The sequence below is a fragment of the Tursiops truncatus genome, chromosome 4 (genome assembly GCF_011762595.2).
Source record: "Tursiops truncatus isolate mTurTru1 chromosome 4, mTurTru1.mat.Y, whole genome shotgun sequence".
NCBI classification, from domain to species: Eukaryota; Metazoa; Chordata; class Mammalia; order Artiodactyla; family Delphinidae; genus Tursiops; species Tursiops truncatus.
The window spans coordinates 34,730,503-34,747,400 of record NC_047037.1 but is presented as its reverse complement, the minus strand read 5'-3'; the positions used below and the strand labels follow the sequence as shown (position 1 = coordinate 34,747,400).

The window sequence follows — 16,898 nt, the reverse complement described above, 5'->3', positions numbered from 1 at the left end:
TTACAAGAGAAAAGGTAAATAAAGTAGGTTGGATTGGTAGGGTAGAATCAAGACTGTCAGCTTATTAAAGTCACTCTTAATGTTAGCAACTACCTGTTGGGAAATGTAATAAACCATTATGTAACTGAACAAAAGGTAAACACGCTAGCTCCAGGAATAGGCTACTATAAATATGACATACTTTAGGGTAGCCTGCTGCAGGATTTTACTTGCAGTGTTTTAATGGAACCTATCTACACAATTCCTAATACACCGGAGAAAAAAGCTGCTAAATAAACCTAAGGAATTGATGAGATCACACTTTTATCTTTTAGGTATGTCCTTTAAGCCCTCCCAGGGTGACTGATAGCTCCATGAGTATGGAGATCCCATATCTCTCATCATTTCAGCCAACAAGGAAAGAAATCAACAGTAGAATGAGAGTGACTGGTGAGTACATCAAATTAGCATAGTTTTTTGTGTTGAAGAAATTTTACTACCATGTCAACTCTGGCCTTCTTATAAACTTCACCTGTCAAAATAGTCCAACGGCTTGTTATCATGGATCCAATTCCATAGAGATCTCCTGGGAGTGGAGTTCCTTTAAAAATCCTGTGGGGACTTCCCTGGTGGCACAGTGGTTAAGAATCCACCTGCCAGTGAAGGGGACGCAGGTTTGATCCCTGGTCTGGGAAGGTCCCACATGCTCCGTAGCAACTAAGTCCGTGCTCCACAATTCCTGAGCCCATGTGCCTAGAGCCCGTACTGCACAACAAGAGTAGCCACCACAATGAGAAGCCTGCACACCGCAATGAAGACCCAACGCAGACAAAAAAAACAAAGACAAACAAAAAAACAAAAAAAATCCTGAGAATATATTTTTAGTAAAAGAACAAAGTGTATTCAGTCCTCATGATTAAAGAGAAAAATCAAGTAGTAGTAGGAGGAAAGGTGGCTTTGATTCTCAGTTTGTGGGTTCTGAATCTGAATTAATTATCGTCCTTACCTCAATGAGACAGAGCATTGTAACGAAAATCGTCACTACTACAGTTACAGATATTGCCAAGATGACTTTGTTGTTATAGCCATATCCTGGAACTTCTTTTGTGAGCTAAAAAAAATAAATAACAATTTTATAAACAAGGAGATGGAAGGGATGAAAGCTAACTATTTTTAATCCTATTCTAAATGATAGTTAACTATTCTTAAAATACTATAAAACCCAATCCTTTCAGGCGAGTAGCTTCTATAAGAACAAGCCAAATTTAATGTTATTAAACTTATCATTAGCATTTTCTTCTACAACTTATTTATCTACACATTATTTATCTTGCGTTATGCCTTTTCTCATCTACTCTAGGAACAGTGGCACACTCTCTAAATAAGCAAAGTGGGAGATCACTGTCTTAGCCAGTTTCATGGCTGAAGATAAGATATAGACTAGGAGCCTGTGGTATTCCTGCTTGGGCACGTTAATGGCATGTCCTAAACTGAGTAAAAGTCCAGCTCCCATGTGTCAGGGGTTATCCTCACCTCACTTGACTCCTGCTCTTTCTGCTCACTCTGGGCTTCTGTGCTCTCATTCATATAGTTGTCAGTTTTCCACTGGTCCGTATGCCATTCCGCTTTGGACACATTTACTTCTTGCTGCTTTCTGAGAAACTTCATCAGGAGGCCTGTTTTAGAGACGAGGTGGGCACAGGCCAGTGCACGTGGGTCTCCGAGCAGTCCATTTTCAAAGTCTGGATAACATGAGAAATGAGCCTTCACATGTCATTGTTGGGGAGGAGGGACCGTAGCTGCTGGTTTAGCTGAGTTTCAACTTGATCACCTGGGGATGTGAGCCCTGGGAAAGTGAAGCCTGTGGGCTTGGAGGATAATTCAGTGCCCGTGTTGTGGTACTCCCATTGTGTTTTGTTGGTGTGTTGAACAGTTGGCATACTATTGTCTGCAGCAACAGTAGAATGTGCAGTGGAGACGTTCCTATGGGTAGTGTTTCCAGGGCCGGTTCCTCCTGGCAGAGTAGAGTTTCCTGTAGAAATAATTTCTTCAGAAACATTTTGTGCAGTATTGTTTTCTGAACTAGTGTTTTCTGTAGAATGGTCTGAAAGAGAAAATAATGCTGGAAAAGGATTTTCCTAAGAAGTCACTTCTCTTGAAGGTGAAACAGCCTCTCGTGGAGGGGATATTTTAGACTCCTCACTACAGAGAACAGACAGCTTGCAAGCATCATTCTATTGAGTGAACTTTTCTTTCTGAACTTTCGACTCCTTTTGACTTTGGGTTTTCTGTGGACCCGATGAGACTGATTTTTATGGAAGATGTATTTTTCACCAGAAGGTGAGATTAGTTCAGGAGCCTTAATATTTCTAACTCTCGCCTTTACAGCTTCTAAAACAAAACTAGTGTGGGATAAGTCTTTTGATTTGCTTTTAACCTCAGATGGGGATTTTGGAGGGATGGAGGCAGAAGGCCTGCCCTTGAAGTACTGTTTCAGGGAAGCGGAGCCTGCTGCCTTGTGTTCCTTTATGAATGAAGACTCTGCATTGGAGGACTTTGCTACCAGCTTCCTGGCCCTCTGCACCATGAGAAGCTGTTTCAGCTTTCTTGGAGATGGCCTCCTGAGCCTTCTTTCTTCGGCAGTGTTCGCCACAGATGGCTGGGCATTCTGTTTCCTCCTGACGCTCTCATCTCCCACTGCTTTGAGGTACATTTTCTGTATGCCCCTTGGGCCCCTGAGGACCCTGTTCACTCTCAGCAGATGTTTCTCTGTAATCTCAATCTTTGCTAGGCTGTCTTTCTGTGTTTGGGCAGCTTGCAATTTGTTTTGAAAGATGTAGAGTTTAAACATGGTACTTAAATGGTTGGAAAGCGTACACGTGGCAGGTTTTTCTTCCTTTTTAACCTCATCAAATTTTTCTTCAGTTTCTGCATCTAACAAATTTTCCAGAAAGTGAAGTTTCTTCAATTTATTTTTATTAGTTGAATTGTTGGGTACAGGTTTAACAGAAGGGCTCCTTGTATTGATTTTCAAAATGCCCAGTGGCATATCTCCATCTTATGTATTTGAAAAAAGAAGTTGAATGAATGGTACTAATATTGATCCCCATCTCCTAGATTTCCCTCTGAGAGAAAAGGCAGTATGTAATTCAGTGCACTGATAATATCACTTTTACTATTAAAGTCCAGCTGCTCATTCATGAAGCCTGACAAGCTGACAGCACTTTATCTGAGGATGCCCTCTCTGACTCAATAGTCAGCTCGCTGCTGTTCTTCTTCCAGGCTTGTAACACCTTCATCAACGATTCTTCTGCATGCCCTATAGATGTTTCTTCATCTGACAAAAAGAACTATTTTTGATTACTGAAGACTGATGGTACAGCTTTCTGTCAGTCCACAGCCAAATAAATTAGGAATCAGTCAACGTTTGAATGCCACTTAGGAGAAAAAGAAACACACACTTAAGCCTATGACTAGCAACAACAAAATGCGAAAAAGATGTCTCTTGAAAAAGTGGCTATCTACTCAGAAAATCCTGTAGCATGAAATATACTAACTATATTCAGGATTACTCCACTGGTTCCCAGGGGCCAGTACTGAAGAAAAGCCAAGGCTGGAAGACAAATATTCCCCTACTCAGCTAGACTCTCTGCAGATCTACTGTGACTCCTCAAATTTATATACCCCATCCTGTCCTTCCTCAGAGGCAGAAGAGTGTGAGGCTTCCTCTATCCACCTCTTTAGGGTGCTTGTGTCCTTGCTACTATCACAGATGACCACGACAACAACCGCCATTAACAGGTCGTCATCTGGACATTTCCTTCTCCACCCACCCACCGAGTCCTTTGCTCAGTCCCTGCTTTCATATATCCCAGCCCTCATAACAGAAGGCTCTATACGGAAAAAAAACACTATGTCCGCCCATGCTCTTGGCTAAAATTTGGTCAGGGATCTGGGGTATAAGTTAAGAGATTTGCCCAATTGTATGCCAATGTGGAATGTTCAACAAATCAATGGAATAATACTTGAGGTCCAAAATGCAGAAGGGAAAAAGCAACTTCTGTCAGATGGCTACTTTGCTTTCATTTCATTTTACTTCTAATATTTCCAGCTTTACTTGGGGTACCATCCAAAGCTTCTGACTGTGTGAAGGTAATGTGTACCATTGTGTAGCTGGGCTTCTCTTCCAAAAGGATTACAAGTATTTTTCCTGAAGGTCAAAGGAGGAGGGAAGTGTCATGAGAAAGGAAGAGGATGGGCTTGCAGAGAGCCCCAAACTGGGGAGAGGAGATCGGGGCACTAGGGTCATAGCACTTAACACCTCTGATCTTGTTTCTCCTCACCTGTAAAAGGAGATTAAAAATGCCTTTTCTGCCCACTTCTGGGGAAGAAGGGAGTAATACAACTAGTAAAAAAATTGTTTGGGGGAGTTCCCTGGTGGTCAAGTGGTTAGGACCCGGCACTTTCCCTGCTGTGGCCTGGGTTCAATCCCTGGCTGTGGAGCTAAGATCCCACAAGCTGTGTGTCACAGACAAAAAAAAAAAAAAAAAAAAATTGTGTTGAAAAATCAGCAATATTGTCTTTATATAAGTAGCAAAGTGTTATATTTATGATGTGCTCTAGTTCAGTGATAGAGACCTGTATTCAAGCTACATGGGCATGAAAGCACATTTTGGAAGTCACCAAGTTAGTGCCAATAAATCTAATATATAGAAAAATAGTTGAAAGCCCCTGAGTGTTTTGTGGATAGAAAACCTTGAGATTCAGAGCAAGTTCATAGCTTGACAGTCTAAGAATAAAATAGCTCTCCCATCCATTAGAAGGGCTAGGTAGCAGCTTCCTGTTATGGACCCAGAAATCTAAGGCTCCAAATAGGATATAAAACAGCCTCACTTGTACTCTTTATAAAATTGCAGAAACAAACAAAATAAACAAAAATATATTTACACCTGTCCTATAAGACAAATGGTACCTGAGACCTAATGTATATAAAATCAGTTTACAAACTGTGATGCAGTATATCAATAAGTTCTCATTTGCAGAGAGCACAGTATAGGATATGTGGTCATTAATGTTAATTCCCTTCCTGCTTCCATTCCTTTCTCTTGTCCCTTTATGTATGTGGATCAGTAACATTATTAAGCTAACAATGTAACTGAGCAACTATTAGCTTAATAATGTAACCAAGACTCTGATTCTTAGCAAGGGGATAGTTCTTAGAAACTTAGGGAGGTGGAACTCTGAATTAATGAATTATAATGAAATTACATCATTAATTTTAATTTTAAATTAATTTTTAAAATTATCATCATGTATTAAAAATAAAATAAAATTAAAAATTTATTATCCCGCAGTTGAAACTCACCACAAAGTGTGAAGTCTGTCAGGCATCCACTGTCAGAACACAGCTTGACTCTCTTACAGACAACCTCAATGGTATTTTTAAATTGGCAGAGGCAGCAGGCCATAAGGCTAGGTAAGATCCTATAAACGGAAACACAGGTAATTAAATTCGTGGTAAAAGAGTTACTTGAGTAGGTAGAAGAGGTAGGCCAAGGCCACCACAGACCAGTGCAAAAAGGAGTTCCTGGGGCATATGGACAGCAGAACTGAATAGGGGCCGGTTGGCCAACTGCTGCTCTTGACTGTTGTAAATAAATATAGAGGAGGAGAGATGTGCCCAACAGAAGGATTAGGATGGCAGTAGGTATGGTATGCCTAGAAGAAAGGGAATAGGGATTAGAATTGGGTGACATTGATCTGTAGTTTAATTCAGAAGTATCTCCTTCCAACCCGAAAGCCTCACTTTGGGTTGAGGGTACACAGGAAGAACGCAGACTTCTAAGAAGAGTCTGAATAAGACCGCACTAAGAAAGGAATCCCTTTCTCAGTTCCCATTTGTGAGTAGTAATATATTAGAAGTTATTCTAGTAATAAAAAAGCATCGTGTGGTTAAACAATAACAGAGATCGCATCAGCCAAATATAGACAAAAGGAACATTCCAAAGAATAACATTATCACTATAATAAGGTATAACATAATTTTAAAAAAAGCACATGAGTTCATAGTGATACTCAAAATGAAAAGTGGGGGAGCTCTTCTGTATAGAATAATGTCAGCTAATAAATGCAAAATGGAGGATAGAATAGGGAAGTGTCATTTTGCAACCATCATCGTAATAATCGATTCAGACAAAGATTATCATTGATGCACAGTTGGGTGAAGAGTTGTTTGAAAGTAGGATTTTCACTGATCCCAAAGTATCACCCCACAGATTAGTTATCAATTACCAAGGGGAAAAATAACTTTACAATTGAGAGATATGGAAGAAACCACCTTAATCAAGTGATCAAACTTAGCACTGGGCCATCCTGCTGGGATGGAGAAATTTCAGCTTCCTCAGGGGGTTCCGTAGGTTCATCTGGGCTCCCCAAAAAATCCGTAGGTAGGCTCTCCTCAGGATAAATGGCATCCATACTGGGATCTAAATAATCACCCTGCAACTGTCGTTCTAGACCCTGAGTGTTTTTTTGAAATTGGCCTATAGTTCCAACAATAGTTTTGTCAAGCCATTGATGCTGAACTAGATCTTTCTTCAGGTTTGGGGGTGAAACAATAAACTTCATTGGTTTTGAGCTGTTACTACCTACAGGTGGAACAGTATTTCAAATGATTGGTGACCTTCAGCCTCATCTAGACCTATGTGTTTAGTCTTACTTTTGTGTCGAGAAGGGAGAACCAAGGGCTGATTCTGATCCCAGTCTAGCACTGGAACTGCCTCTGGGAGCTTTTGATGTTGGGATTCCTTGTTATTCAGATCCTAATGTGGAACGGCAAACTGATCTGGCCCTGTAGGCAGCTCTCCAACCGAATCCGTGTCCGGGTATGGAACCTCAGTCTCAGTCAACTCTTGATGAGGCGGGGCCAACATCTGGACTGGAGACAAGGACGCTAAGTAATTAAAGCCCCCGGCTTCTGCCAGGGCTGTAAGGGCTTGCGGCAATTTGGGAGGAAGGTCTGAGGCCCGTGAAGACCAAGCCTCTGTCAGCCGCGGGGGGTTGGGGGTCACCTGGACGGGGCCCAGGGTCCACTCCGGAGGCTGAACTGCCTGGACTAGAAGCCACCGTCCTTGCCATGTGAGGAAGAGCCGTGGCAACCAATGGCGCAGCTGGGACAAAACATGCGGCGGCTCCAGGGGCAGTGACCCAGGCCAGGGAGGAGCCGGAGCCACATCCTGCGTCCGAGCTGAACCGCTATGCCAGCGCCGACGCGACGGCTCACGTTAGCAACCGCACGCCCCGCCCCCACCTAATGTCCCACCCGTTATTTATGACGTCTTTAGTTACGCCACCGTTACCAGGCTCGTGCGGAGATCCAATCCGCGCCACCAGAGTGGGCGTTTTACCCAGAGTCCCCTGGGCGCAAGCCATCCTTCCCCTTGCAATGGCGACAATTACCTCCTGTCGGGCCCTCTTCCCAACCCCGCCCTGCCCTCCCTGGCCCCAAATAATGAGGCGAGATTTGGGCTACAGACCCAACTGCCCCCAAACTCCAGCAGCCCAGGGGTGGTGGGGGGAGGGAAGGATGCAGAGCTTCCCGAGGAAACCACAGGACCTGGCATTCTGGGAAATTCAAAAGTGCTAGTCCAGTTCTGGCAATCTCAACTCTTCCTCCTCAAAGCTGAAGTCTGAGAGACATTCTTGCTCCCTTTGGCCACACGGCTGACAAGAAAAGCAGCTGACCTGCAAAATGAGCACCAGTTAGGGTGGCGGAAGGGGAACACACCTTACAATTATTCAAAAATGTTGCCATTTCCACCAAACTCTTAGTATTCACGTCTCATTATTCATTCACAACTGTGTTATTAGGGGTTACCACTGAATCAGTGATGACTCCAGAACTTCTATAGGAGGGGTTTGGGGCAGGTGAGCAATTCATTCTGGGAAAGAGAGTCTAAAACCAAGTGAATGGCCCTTTACATTAGCATAGGAAGACTTCCCCCATCCCAACTTGTCCCAACAGAGCCATTAATCTAGAAAAAACTACAGTGTCACTTTTCAGAGGTCTACCCTGTGTGCACATATGGAGAAGACAGTTAGAATGTTAAAGTCAGCATGTTAAGTAATTTTCTTGAAATACTCTAACTAGCACGAAGTTTACTTTCTTCACAGTCCTTTTCATAATCTATTTAATTTTATTCCTTTTTAATTGTCTGGTACACCTTTAACACCTAAACTCCAAGAGAGAAAGAGCTTCACCTTATTTCCAGTGCCTAGCACATGATGGTTTCTAAATGGAACTGATTCCAAGATTGGCCTCATTTAGGAGTGGATCTGTTGTTATAATCAGGTTTGCAGAATCTTTAGTATCAATACGGAACCCTTTCCTCTCACATTTCATAGGAAGCTAGTCTTCTAAAAGCCCAAACATGGATACGTTTCAAGTTCCCTTGACTGATTTAAATTGATTTAAAATAATTATTTTGTACAGGAAAAAACTTTCAAAATTTTTCAGAACATAACCACCTTTTCTTTCTCTACTTTCTTCCCTTCAAAACAAACTTTGCAACATTGGAGTGAGTTAAATAATCAGAAATCTAGCCAAAAATTAAGCTCTCAATGACACGAAACACATTTTTTGCTCCTTTTAAATAAAAATCCTATATGCAGTACATTAATGTTTTCTTTCAGAAATTACGTTGACAACTTAATCCGTAATTCGAGGCATCCATATAACTGTTTTACAGAAAGGTTCTTTGGCAAAATATTTAACACAAGATACATATGAGATGCTGAGATCTGGGTAATATACCTTACTTGAAAGGTATGAATAGTTTTTAGACAGTGTCGCATAATCACACTTAAGACCATAGTTACTTTGTTCCCAAATCCCTGCAATTCTAACTGAGGGGAGTTCTAAAAGGCCTGTGTCTTCTCCTGTGTCCACAACCGTAGACGTACACTGGTGGCCCTCAATCCTGCTCTCGAAACTTCAAATAAGGGGCCAGAGACAAGGTCCGGGACTTGGAGAAGTACTAGAAATTCCCTGCCTCAAAAGCACTTTCAGAGTTTCACCTTTTCCTAAGGAAGACAGAACTGAGTAGATATGCTGAAGTCTTCCAAATCCTGCTGGTTGTTTTGAATTATGGCTACACTGGCTGTGTACCCCTTGAGCTTTTATCTCCACATACTTGAATTAAATCCTGTAGTTCCTCTTCGGTTCTAGCATCTGTGACCTCTTCACAGGGTCTATATGCCACAGCTGTTTTACCACTTTCTGTAATAAAGTTAACAAGGATCAATTCAGAAGTTTTCTTGTTCTAAAACTTCCTGTATACAATGGTAGCACTGAATAATTAGACATTCTTTTGACTTCTAAAAGCAGAAAATAAGAGCATTTTCGTAGACATTCCCTCATCTGACATGTCAGTTTTTATTATAATTATATGTGAAAACATATATAAGAAGTATCAACTTTGGTTCAAAAACTTTTGATCTTAGAAATAAGAACTAAGGAATAAGGACATAGAAATTAAAAGCCGTGGAAACAAAAATGTTCAATCACAATACAATTAAATAGGAAGGCATTTGGTGGGGGTCAAAGTGAGTTCAAACCTGGGAGAGATACCACTGGACTATAACAGATACTTCCTATTAGAAGCAAGGCAAGTGCCTACTCCTTGGGACCAAAATTCTACCAGATACAATGAACAAAGCTTTGGAGACAGAGACAGACAGAGTATTTGAACACTCTACTGGCAGAAACTGGCCCATGTACCCTTTGGACAATACAGCTTTCCTCAAGGCAAGCTAGAGCCACCAGGTTTTTTGGTCTAAGGCGTTTTGTGTACATATAAGGAGTACCTTGGCATATTAGGCACAAACAACTCAGGCATTTAGTTTGGTTCTTAAAGGTTGTTACCCAGAGTTGACAGCGGATGGAGATTGTGCCTGATGACCAGGGAAGTCAAACTTCACTGGAAGGGCTGCCCAGGCTGGAAGGCCAAGTCCAATCCAGGGTCAACTCTTACAAGCCAATAAGGTCGCTGACAACTTACCTAGGATTTCTCAGTCTCTAAGCCTGCAGGGCTGTGAAGCAGGGGAGCAATTCTGTTGCCGGAATCTACTAATCATAAAGTTTCCTTTGGGCACAGCCTGTGACATTCTCACCGCTGTATAACTGGATAGGGAACACAATCAACGCTATTCAATAGCATAACCAGTTTCAAGGCTCACGAAAACTTAGCCGATTATTATATAAGAATCATATTCACCCAATATATCAGAAATAAACACTTCAACAAGAAAACAGTGGTAATAATAATAGTCAATATATTTTGTCTGCTTACCATGTTTCAGGCATAGTTCTAAGCTTTTTATATTCATCATCTCATTTACTCTTACAATATCCCCCATTTGGTGGTAAGCTAAATTACTAACCCTATATGCAGATAAAGAAATTACAGCTTAGAGATATTAAATACCTTCAAATGTCTCTGGCTAGAAAAACCCAAAATTGCAACAACAACAGCAACAAAATCTAAGAGACAATGGTAGAACTCAAACACAGGTGTCCAAGGCTTATAATCACTACACACTATTCTGTATGAGAAGCAAGCAATTGAGGAAGAACTGGATCAAACACTTTCTGCATGAATTGAGGCAAGTCATTCTACATCTAAACACTGGGGACAATAATATTTGCTGTCATTCTTCTCATAAATGCCACAAAGAACAAATTTAAGACTGTTGCTGTGAAAGCATATGGTGAATGAAAGAATATGTAATGTTTTGGATAACCATTATTTTCATCCAATTAACTTTTCAAATAAGTTTATTTGCTCACTGAAACTGAAGCACTTCAACGACAATCAAAAAGATCTTACCTAAAACCACAATCAGCAATTTCTGGAATGTATCTGTCATAACTTTCTGAATAGCAAGCTTCTGGGTTATCTTCCTTCTCATAAGGAATGATAATGACCCTAAATCCAACCAAAACAGATGAACTTAAAATGCCTATATGAATAACTGATTTCTAGGTTATACGTTTAAAAGTAAAAATGCATCTGTGATTCTTAGATCATTACCTTAGTGATTAAGGGCAGGCACAACACTGGGGTATGGGTGAGTGTCTCTGTTGTAGGTATACCCTGGCATGGCACATTTTTACTGCTCGGATCTATTCTGGAAGTTCCTAAAATACTAGACGGGAAATGCAAACCAAAAACGTGGCACAAATCTCATACTACTCACAGATTTCAAATGGACAAGCTGAGGCTACACTGTTACAGACCGTGCTCTCCTCTGCATAAAGGGCTGGACTCATACAGTGAGACAGATTTGGTTGTAGTGCAGATGATCTGGACTCTACCCAACCATCACCCACTCAGGTGAATAGTGGAGCCTCCTCCATCCCATTCGCTAACAGCCCTGCCTCTGACTTAAAACCCTAAGCCCAAGTGCCATGGAACCTAGGAAAAATCTCAGTACCTATCGGAATCCCCTTTCTAGGGATCTACATTTATTTTTCCGCTCAGGCCATTCTATAGGAGGCAAAGGACTGAACATTTACACATGAGTTTATTTCAATCTTCAGACAATGATTTTTTTGGGATAACTGAAGGCCAGAAAACATGTGTATTTGAAGGATTATTTTAGCACAAAACAAATTATTAACCAAAAAAATAATAATAACTAATTTTCCCTCCTCCTAAGCTTCTTGGCAGGCAGCGAGTTCTAAAATTCTAAAGTTTAAGGTGTTGTCAGGTATTGCCTAAGATAAAAACCTATATTATCGGGCAGAACAATTCTGCCCAGGGCTTTAGTTGCTTAGAAAAAGTGACGATGTATCTGAAAAGTTGAGTTTCAGAAAGAAAGGAAAAAAGAGAAATCCCACTGCCTCACCTCCCCACACACACACACATACTGGAAAACAGACCTTCCTCCAACTTATCCAAAGGTTCCTCAGCCATGTCAACTCAGGGACTCCTGCACTCGTGGGAGGGCAACCCCACCTCTAAAGCACAGAAGAACTTCGGGCTTTGCTTCTGAAGTGGTGTCACAATATCTTCATTTTCCCTTTCTTCAAGGTTAGAAAGATCCCGAAGCTGTTAGGATTTTGAATTAAAGGCTAGACTTCAACATATTCTGTTGTTAGAAATAAAAACTAAACTCCAGCAATCCCAGGTAATAGTTTAGGTATGCTATCCCTTCAAAATCAACTGAGACTTGCAAATGAATGACTAGATATGGACAACTATTTTTTATGATATACCATACAAATACTGGAGAAAATTATGGACACCACCATCCAAGTCATTGAGTTTATCACTAATTCCAGGTGGCAGGCCAATGCTCAGATACTTCCATGTGGAAGCCTCCCACATCTCCTCCCCATAGCCCTGTTCTATTCTTCTCTCTAAAGTCTAGGAGTTCAATGTCGAAAGGAGTCTGGTTAGTCAAAGAAAGTCTACAGAGTTTACCTTGATGATCCTTTATGACCACCCATGGAAACCAAAGAAGTAATTTGCCAATTCTTGGCATCTGGAGCTGTTTAGGGCAAGCGTATTATGATGAACCGCCTTATGTCTGTTGCCGAGACAATCCTAAAGACATAAAAGACCTAAAAATATCACAACCCTACATAGAGATTTATTTTGGATATACCTGAGATTTATCAATACCAATTTTATAGAGTGGTTGTGAAGATTAAGTAGGACATTTTAAGCAATGAGTTCACAGTGAGCCCTAAATAAATGTTATTTATTATTATTAAGTCAGTACTTTTCTGCATCATTTCCAGGACCCTGATTAACCAGAAAGTTCCCTGACATCCGGTGGTGAAAGTGATGATGAAAGCATCCAAGAAAGCCCAGCAGAAGCCTATTATGGGGCTGGGGGTAAGCAAAGGCATGGAGTGTTTTACTCGTGTCATCCTGTAGCTCCTGCTTCAGAATATGACCTGAACAGGAGATAAGATGGACCTGCCACTGAATTAGGACCTTAATCTGTACCACCCCCTCCGCAATTTACTAAGCCCTGTTAGAAGAGGGAATATGTATACCTCTATAAATGTAAATAAAGCAACGAAAAGAATTATAGATTCATCTGCATTAACAAGCTTCTTTGAGAGTGCAAATATTTCCAGTCTTAAACTCTCTAAATAACTTACATATTACTGTGGATTTTATACATCACTACTTCTTTCTTAAACATCTATTTCCATTTTGAACAGGGTGTAGTATATAAATTTAGTCATAAAAATTCTAATAATACAAATAAAGTCAAAGCATTGTTAATTCTTTATTGATCTGTTTGTGCCTCTTCCTGTCACTAGTTTATGAGCTCCTTAAGTGCTTGAAGGAACCATATATTATTCTTTCCTTGTTACCAGAAAGAAGAATTCATCTTGGCATATAATAGAGGAGTGATGGTCTGTTGACTGAGTGAATGAATGAGTACATAAGAAAATGAAATTACTTTCTCCAACTGAAGCTGCCTGCAGTGAAGGAGAAATGAAGACTAATTTTTAAATGTTGAGTGCCACATGGGAGGCTAGGTCCTGTGCGGTGAGTCATAATGGAGCTGTCCTGGACAATTAGGAAGCCTCAGAAGGGCTCTGAGCCCTCAGGGAGTAGAGACAGTTGACATCTGGGATAACCTTGCCACAGTTCTTGCTGGCAAACCTTTCCCTTCATGCTACTGAGAAAAACTCAGATACATTAGGCCTTTCCTTCATTTTATTTTAAAATGTTTTTCTCTTTTCTGTATTTGTAAAAAACACAGGGGAAAAAATATAGGAAGATACCTGCCAATGAATAAAAGAACACATAATTGGAACTTCCGTGCTGGTGCAGTGGTTAAGATACCGTTATCCCAATGCAGGGGGCCCAGGTTCGATCCCCGGTCAGGGAACTAGGTCTCACATGCATGCTGCAACTAAGAGTTTGCACGCCACATTTAAGGAGCCTGCAAGCCACACTTAAAGGAGCCTGCCTGCTGCAAATGGGGAGCCCACATGCCACAACTGGGGAGCCCTTGAGCCACAACTAAGGAGCTCGCCTGCTGCAACTGAGACCCGGTGCAAGCAAATAAGTAAATAAATAAATAAATAAAATTGAAAAAGAGCACATAAGTAAAGTAGGGAAAAATTTCGGGGTTGTGGGTAGTAAACTAAGGCTCTGCATTAAATAAAGAAATCTAATACAAATGCCCTTTCCTCTCAACTCTATAGTGACTTGCAGAACATTTTCTTCATTACGCTATCAGTGATGGGCTATATGCTTTGAAAATCTCACAATCTACGCTTATGGAATGGTCTTTATGTCAAATATAAGAAAAAACCTCATTACTCACAACTGATACCAAGTAACTGTTTCATAATCTTTCCAGGACCATCTGTCATATCTGAGTGGTACGTGAAATGGTCGCAGGGTCTGCAAATAAAAGAATGTCTGACAGAAAATCATTTCAGTCCCAGGGAGTACAGCCAGGATTGCAGACAGTGTTAAACAGGGTACAGAAGTGGGAGGTAGTGTAACTGGAGTCACATCTGAGGAGAGTTCTCAGATTCAATAAAGGTGAAATCAATGAGTAAAGAAATATGGGTGAGAAGAGGTAGCAAGATCATTAGGAAGTAGCCAGAGCAAGAAGCCAATCAGAGAAGACACACAATTATAAAGGGAAAGGTCTGGGAAATCTAAGCCTCACTCATTTATTCAGAGGAATTGAAAAGGTCCTTAACGTAATGAAATGTTAATTCTGGGGAAGTAAAATTGGATGGCATGTTAATATGGAAGAAGGTTTCTACAATGCATTAAAGAATATATAACCATTTTCTGGAATCTGAAGTGAGCTCTTAATAGGCAGTTGGAGAGTGATGATGATGATGAAGCCTCCTTTATCTTACATGTGACAAAAGTTTGTCAAGCTCGGGACTTCCCTGTTGGCACACTGGTTAAGAGACTGGGTGCCAATGCAGGGGACACGGGTTCTATCCTTGTCCGCGAAGATCCCACATGCCGCAGAGCAACTAAGCCCGTGTGCCACAACTACTGTGCCTGTGCTCTAGAGCTCGTGAGGGACAAGTACTGAAGCCCATGTGCCTAGAACACTTGCTCCGCAACAAGAGAAGCCGTCGCGATGAGAAGCCCACGCACTGCAACGAAGAGCAAACTACGCTCGCCGCAAATAGAGAAAGCCGGTGCGCAGCAACAAGACCCAACACAGCCAAAAATAAATAGACAAATTCATTAATTAATTAAAAAAATTTTGTCAACCTCACACATTTAAAATCCACATAAATGTATATATAAGGAAGATTCTTGTGAAGATTTCTTAAATTAAGGGGCAGCATAAAATGACATGGGGTTTAACATCAGTTAAGTTTGGGTTTGGCCTCTAGTTTCCACATTTACTGTCATGAACCTTAAGTAAGTCACTTAACCATCCTGAGTTCGAGTTTCTTCATCTAAAAAAAGAGAAAGAAACAACTGGGGAACGGAGGGATCAGTGGAGCAGTGCATCTGAGAGCATTCTGTACATCACAGTGCTGTACAAACGCTGGCCGTTTTGTTTGTTTGTTTGTTTGTTTTCCCTGGGATCCTAGTTCCCAGACTAGGGATTGAACCTGGGCCCTAAGTAGTGAAAGTGCAAAGTCCTAACCAGTGGACCACCAGGGAATTCCCGATGGACTATTAGTTTTAAATTCAGCACTTCATCCCAGTAGAGCAAGGAAGTCCGCATTTGGACTCACCTTTTTCACACTGGAAATGTGTGAAAAAGCTGCTTCTGGTCGCATGCCTTTTGGGCTCTGTGGGCATCCCTTGCTGAATAAAATTTGATGATGGCAGAGAACCCAGGACTGCCCACTGTTGCGTTTGGGAAGAATCAGACCAAATACAGAAGGCCAAACTGGGAGAAGACTGTAAACAGAGAATGCTTTAGGGTGGTCTCACACTAAGTAACTGCAGTAAATTTCAGACCCAGGAAACAAAACCGCCCATTCCCTGGTATTCCCCCAGCCATTCGCCACAGGCAACTGTGGTGAGCCTGCAACTCCAAACACTTCTCATTTCATGAACAAGTTTCCCTCTGAAATCCTAAGCTTCGAGAAGCATTAGGAGGCAATGTCTTCAGTTGGGGACTAACTCTCAAAAATCTATGGGGGTGAGCTGACTGCTCAGGTCATCTCTAGAACTAAGATTCCTCTCAACGGAGACCACAGGCAGATGAGGTACTGAAGCAGTACCCCGGGGCGCCTAGTTACTGGGGCGCGGGGCGGCTTCCTCCACCCTTCCCTCCGCTCTGGCTCGGCTCAATTGCAAAGCTTCGGGGGTGGGTCCAGAGCTCAGCTCCCACACCAGCAAGTTCTGTCACCCCATGGGAACCCCAAGAGGTACCAACTGCACCATCCCACCGTCACCGCACGTGCGCTCCTCGGGGAGCAAGCGGACTACGCTTGTGCACGCGCATCCGCGCTTTTTAAACACTTAATGCCAATAAATCTAATATATAGAAAAATAGTTGAAAGCCCCTGAGTGTTTTGTGGTAGAAAAGCTTGAGATACAGAGCAAGTTCAGAGCTTGACAGTCAAAGAACAAACTAGCTCTCCATTCCTTTAGAAGGACTGGGTAGCAGCTCCTGGTTATGGAATCCGAAACTCTCAGGCTCCAAATAGGACATAAAATAGCATCACTTGTACTCTTTATAAAATTGCAGAAACAAACAAAATAAACAAAAATATATTGACACCTGTCCTATAAGACAAAGGGTACTTGAGACCTAATGTATATAAAATCAATTTACAAACTGTGATGCACTATATCAATAAGTTCTCATTTGCAGAGAGCACAGCATAGGATATGAGGCCATTAATGTTAATTCCCTTTCCCCATCCATTCCTTTCTCTTGTTCCT

General features: G+C 41.5%; 1 protein-coding gene and 2 pseudogenes across 1 annotated transcript in view; all 3 read right to left on the bottom strand.

The window, feature by feature from the left end:
• LOC117312084 (leucine-rich repeat-containing protein 37A3-like) overlaps positions 1–16,898 on the bottom strand; it is a 40,215-nt gene continuing 23,317 nt past the window's right edge. Inside the window, 7 exon segments of the mRNA XM_033855198.1 lie at positions 1–93; positions 986–1,090; positions 1,513–1,688; positions 1,691–2,083; positions 2,176–2,834; positions 3,074–3,204; positions 3,207–3,316. Of these exon segments, the coding sequence (XP_033711089.1) occupies positions 1–93; positions 986–1,090; positions 1,513–1,688; positions 1,691–2,083; positions 2,176–2,834; positions 3,074–3,204; positions 3,207–3,316 (1,667 nt within the window).
• Positions 5,418–7,410, bottom strand: LOC141278508 (leucine-rich repeat-containing protein 37B-like; annotated as a pseudogene).
• On the bottom strand, positions 7,343–16,394 carry LOC109548386 (RAD52 motif-containing protein 1-like; annotated as a pseudogene).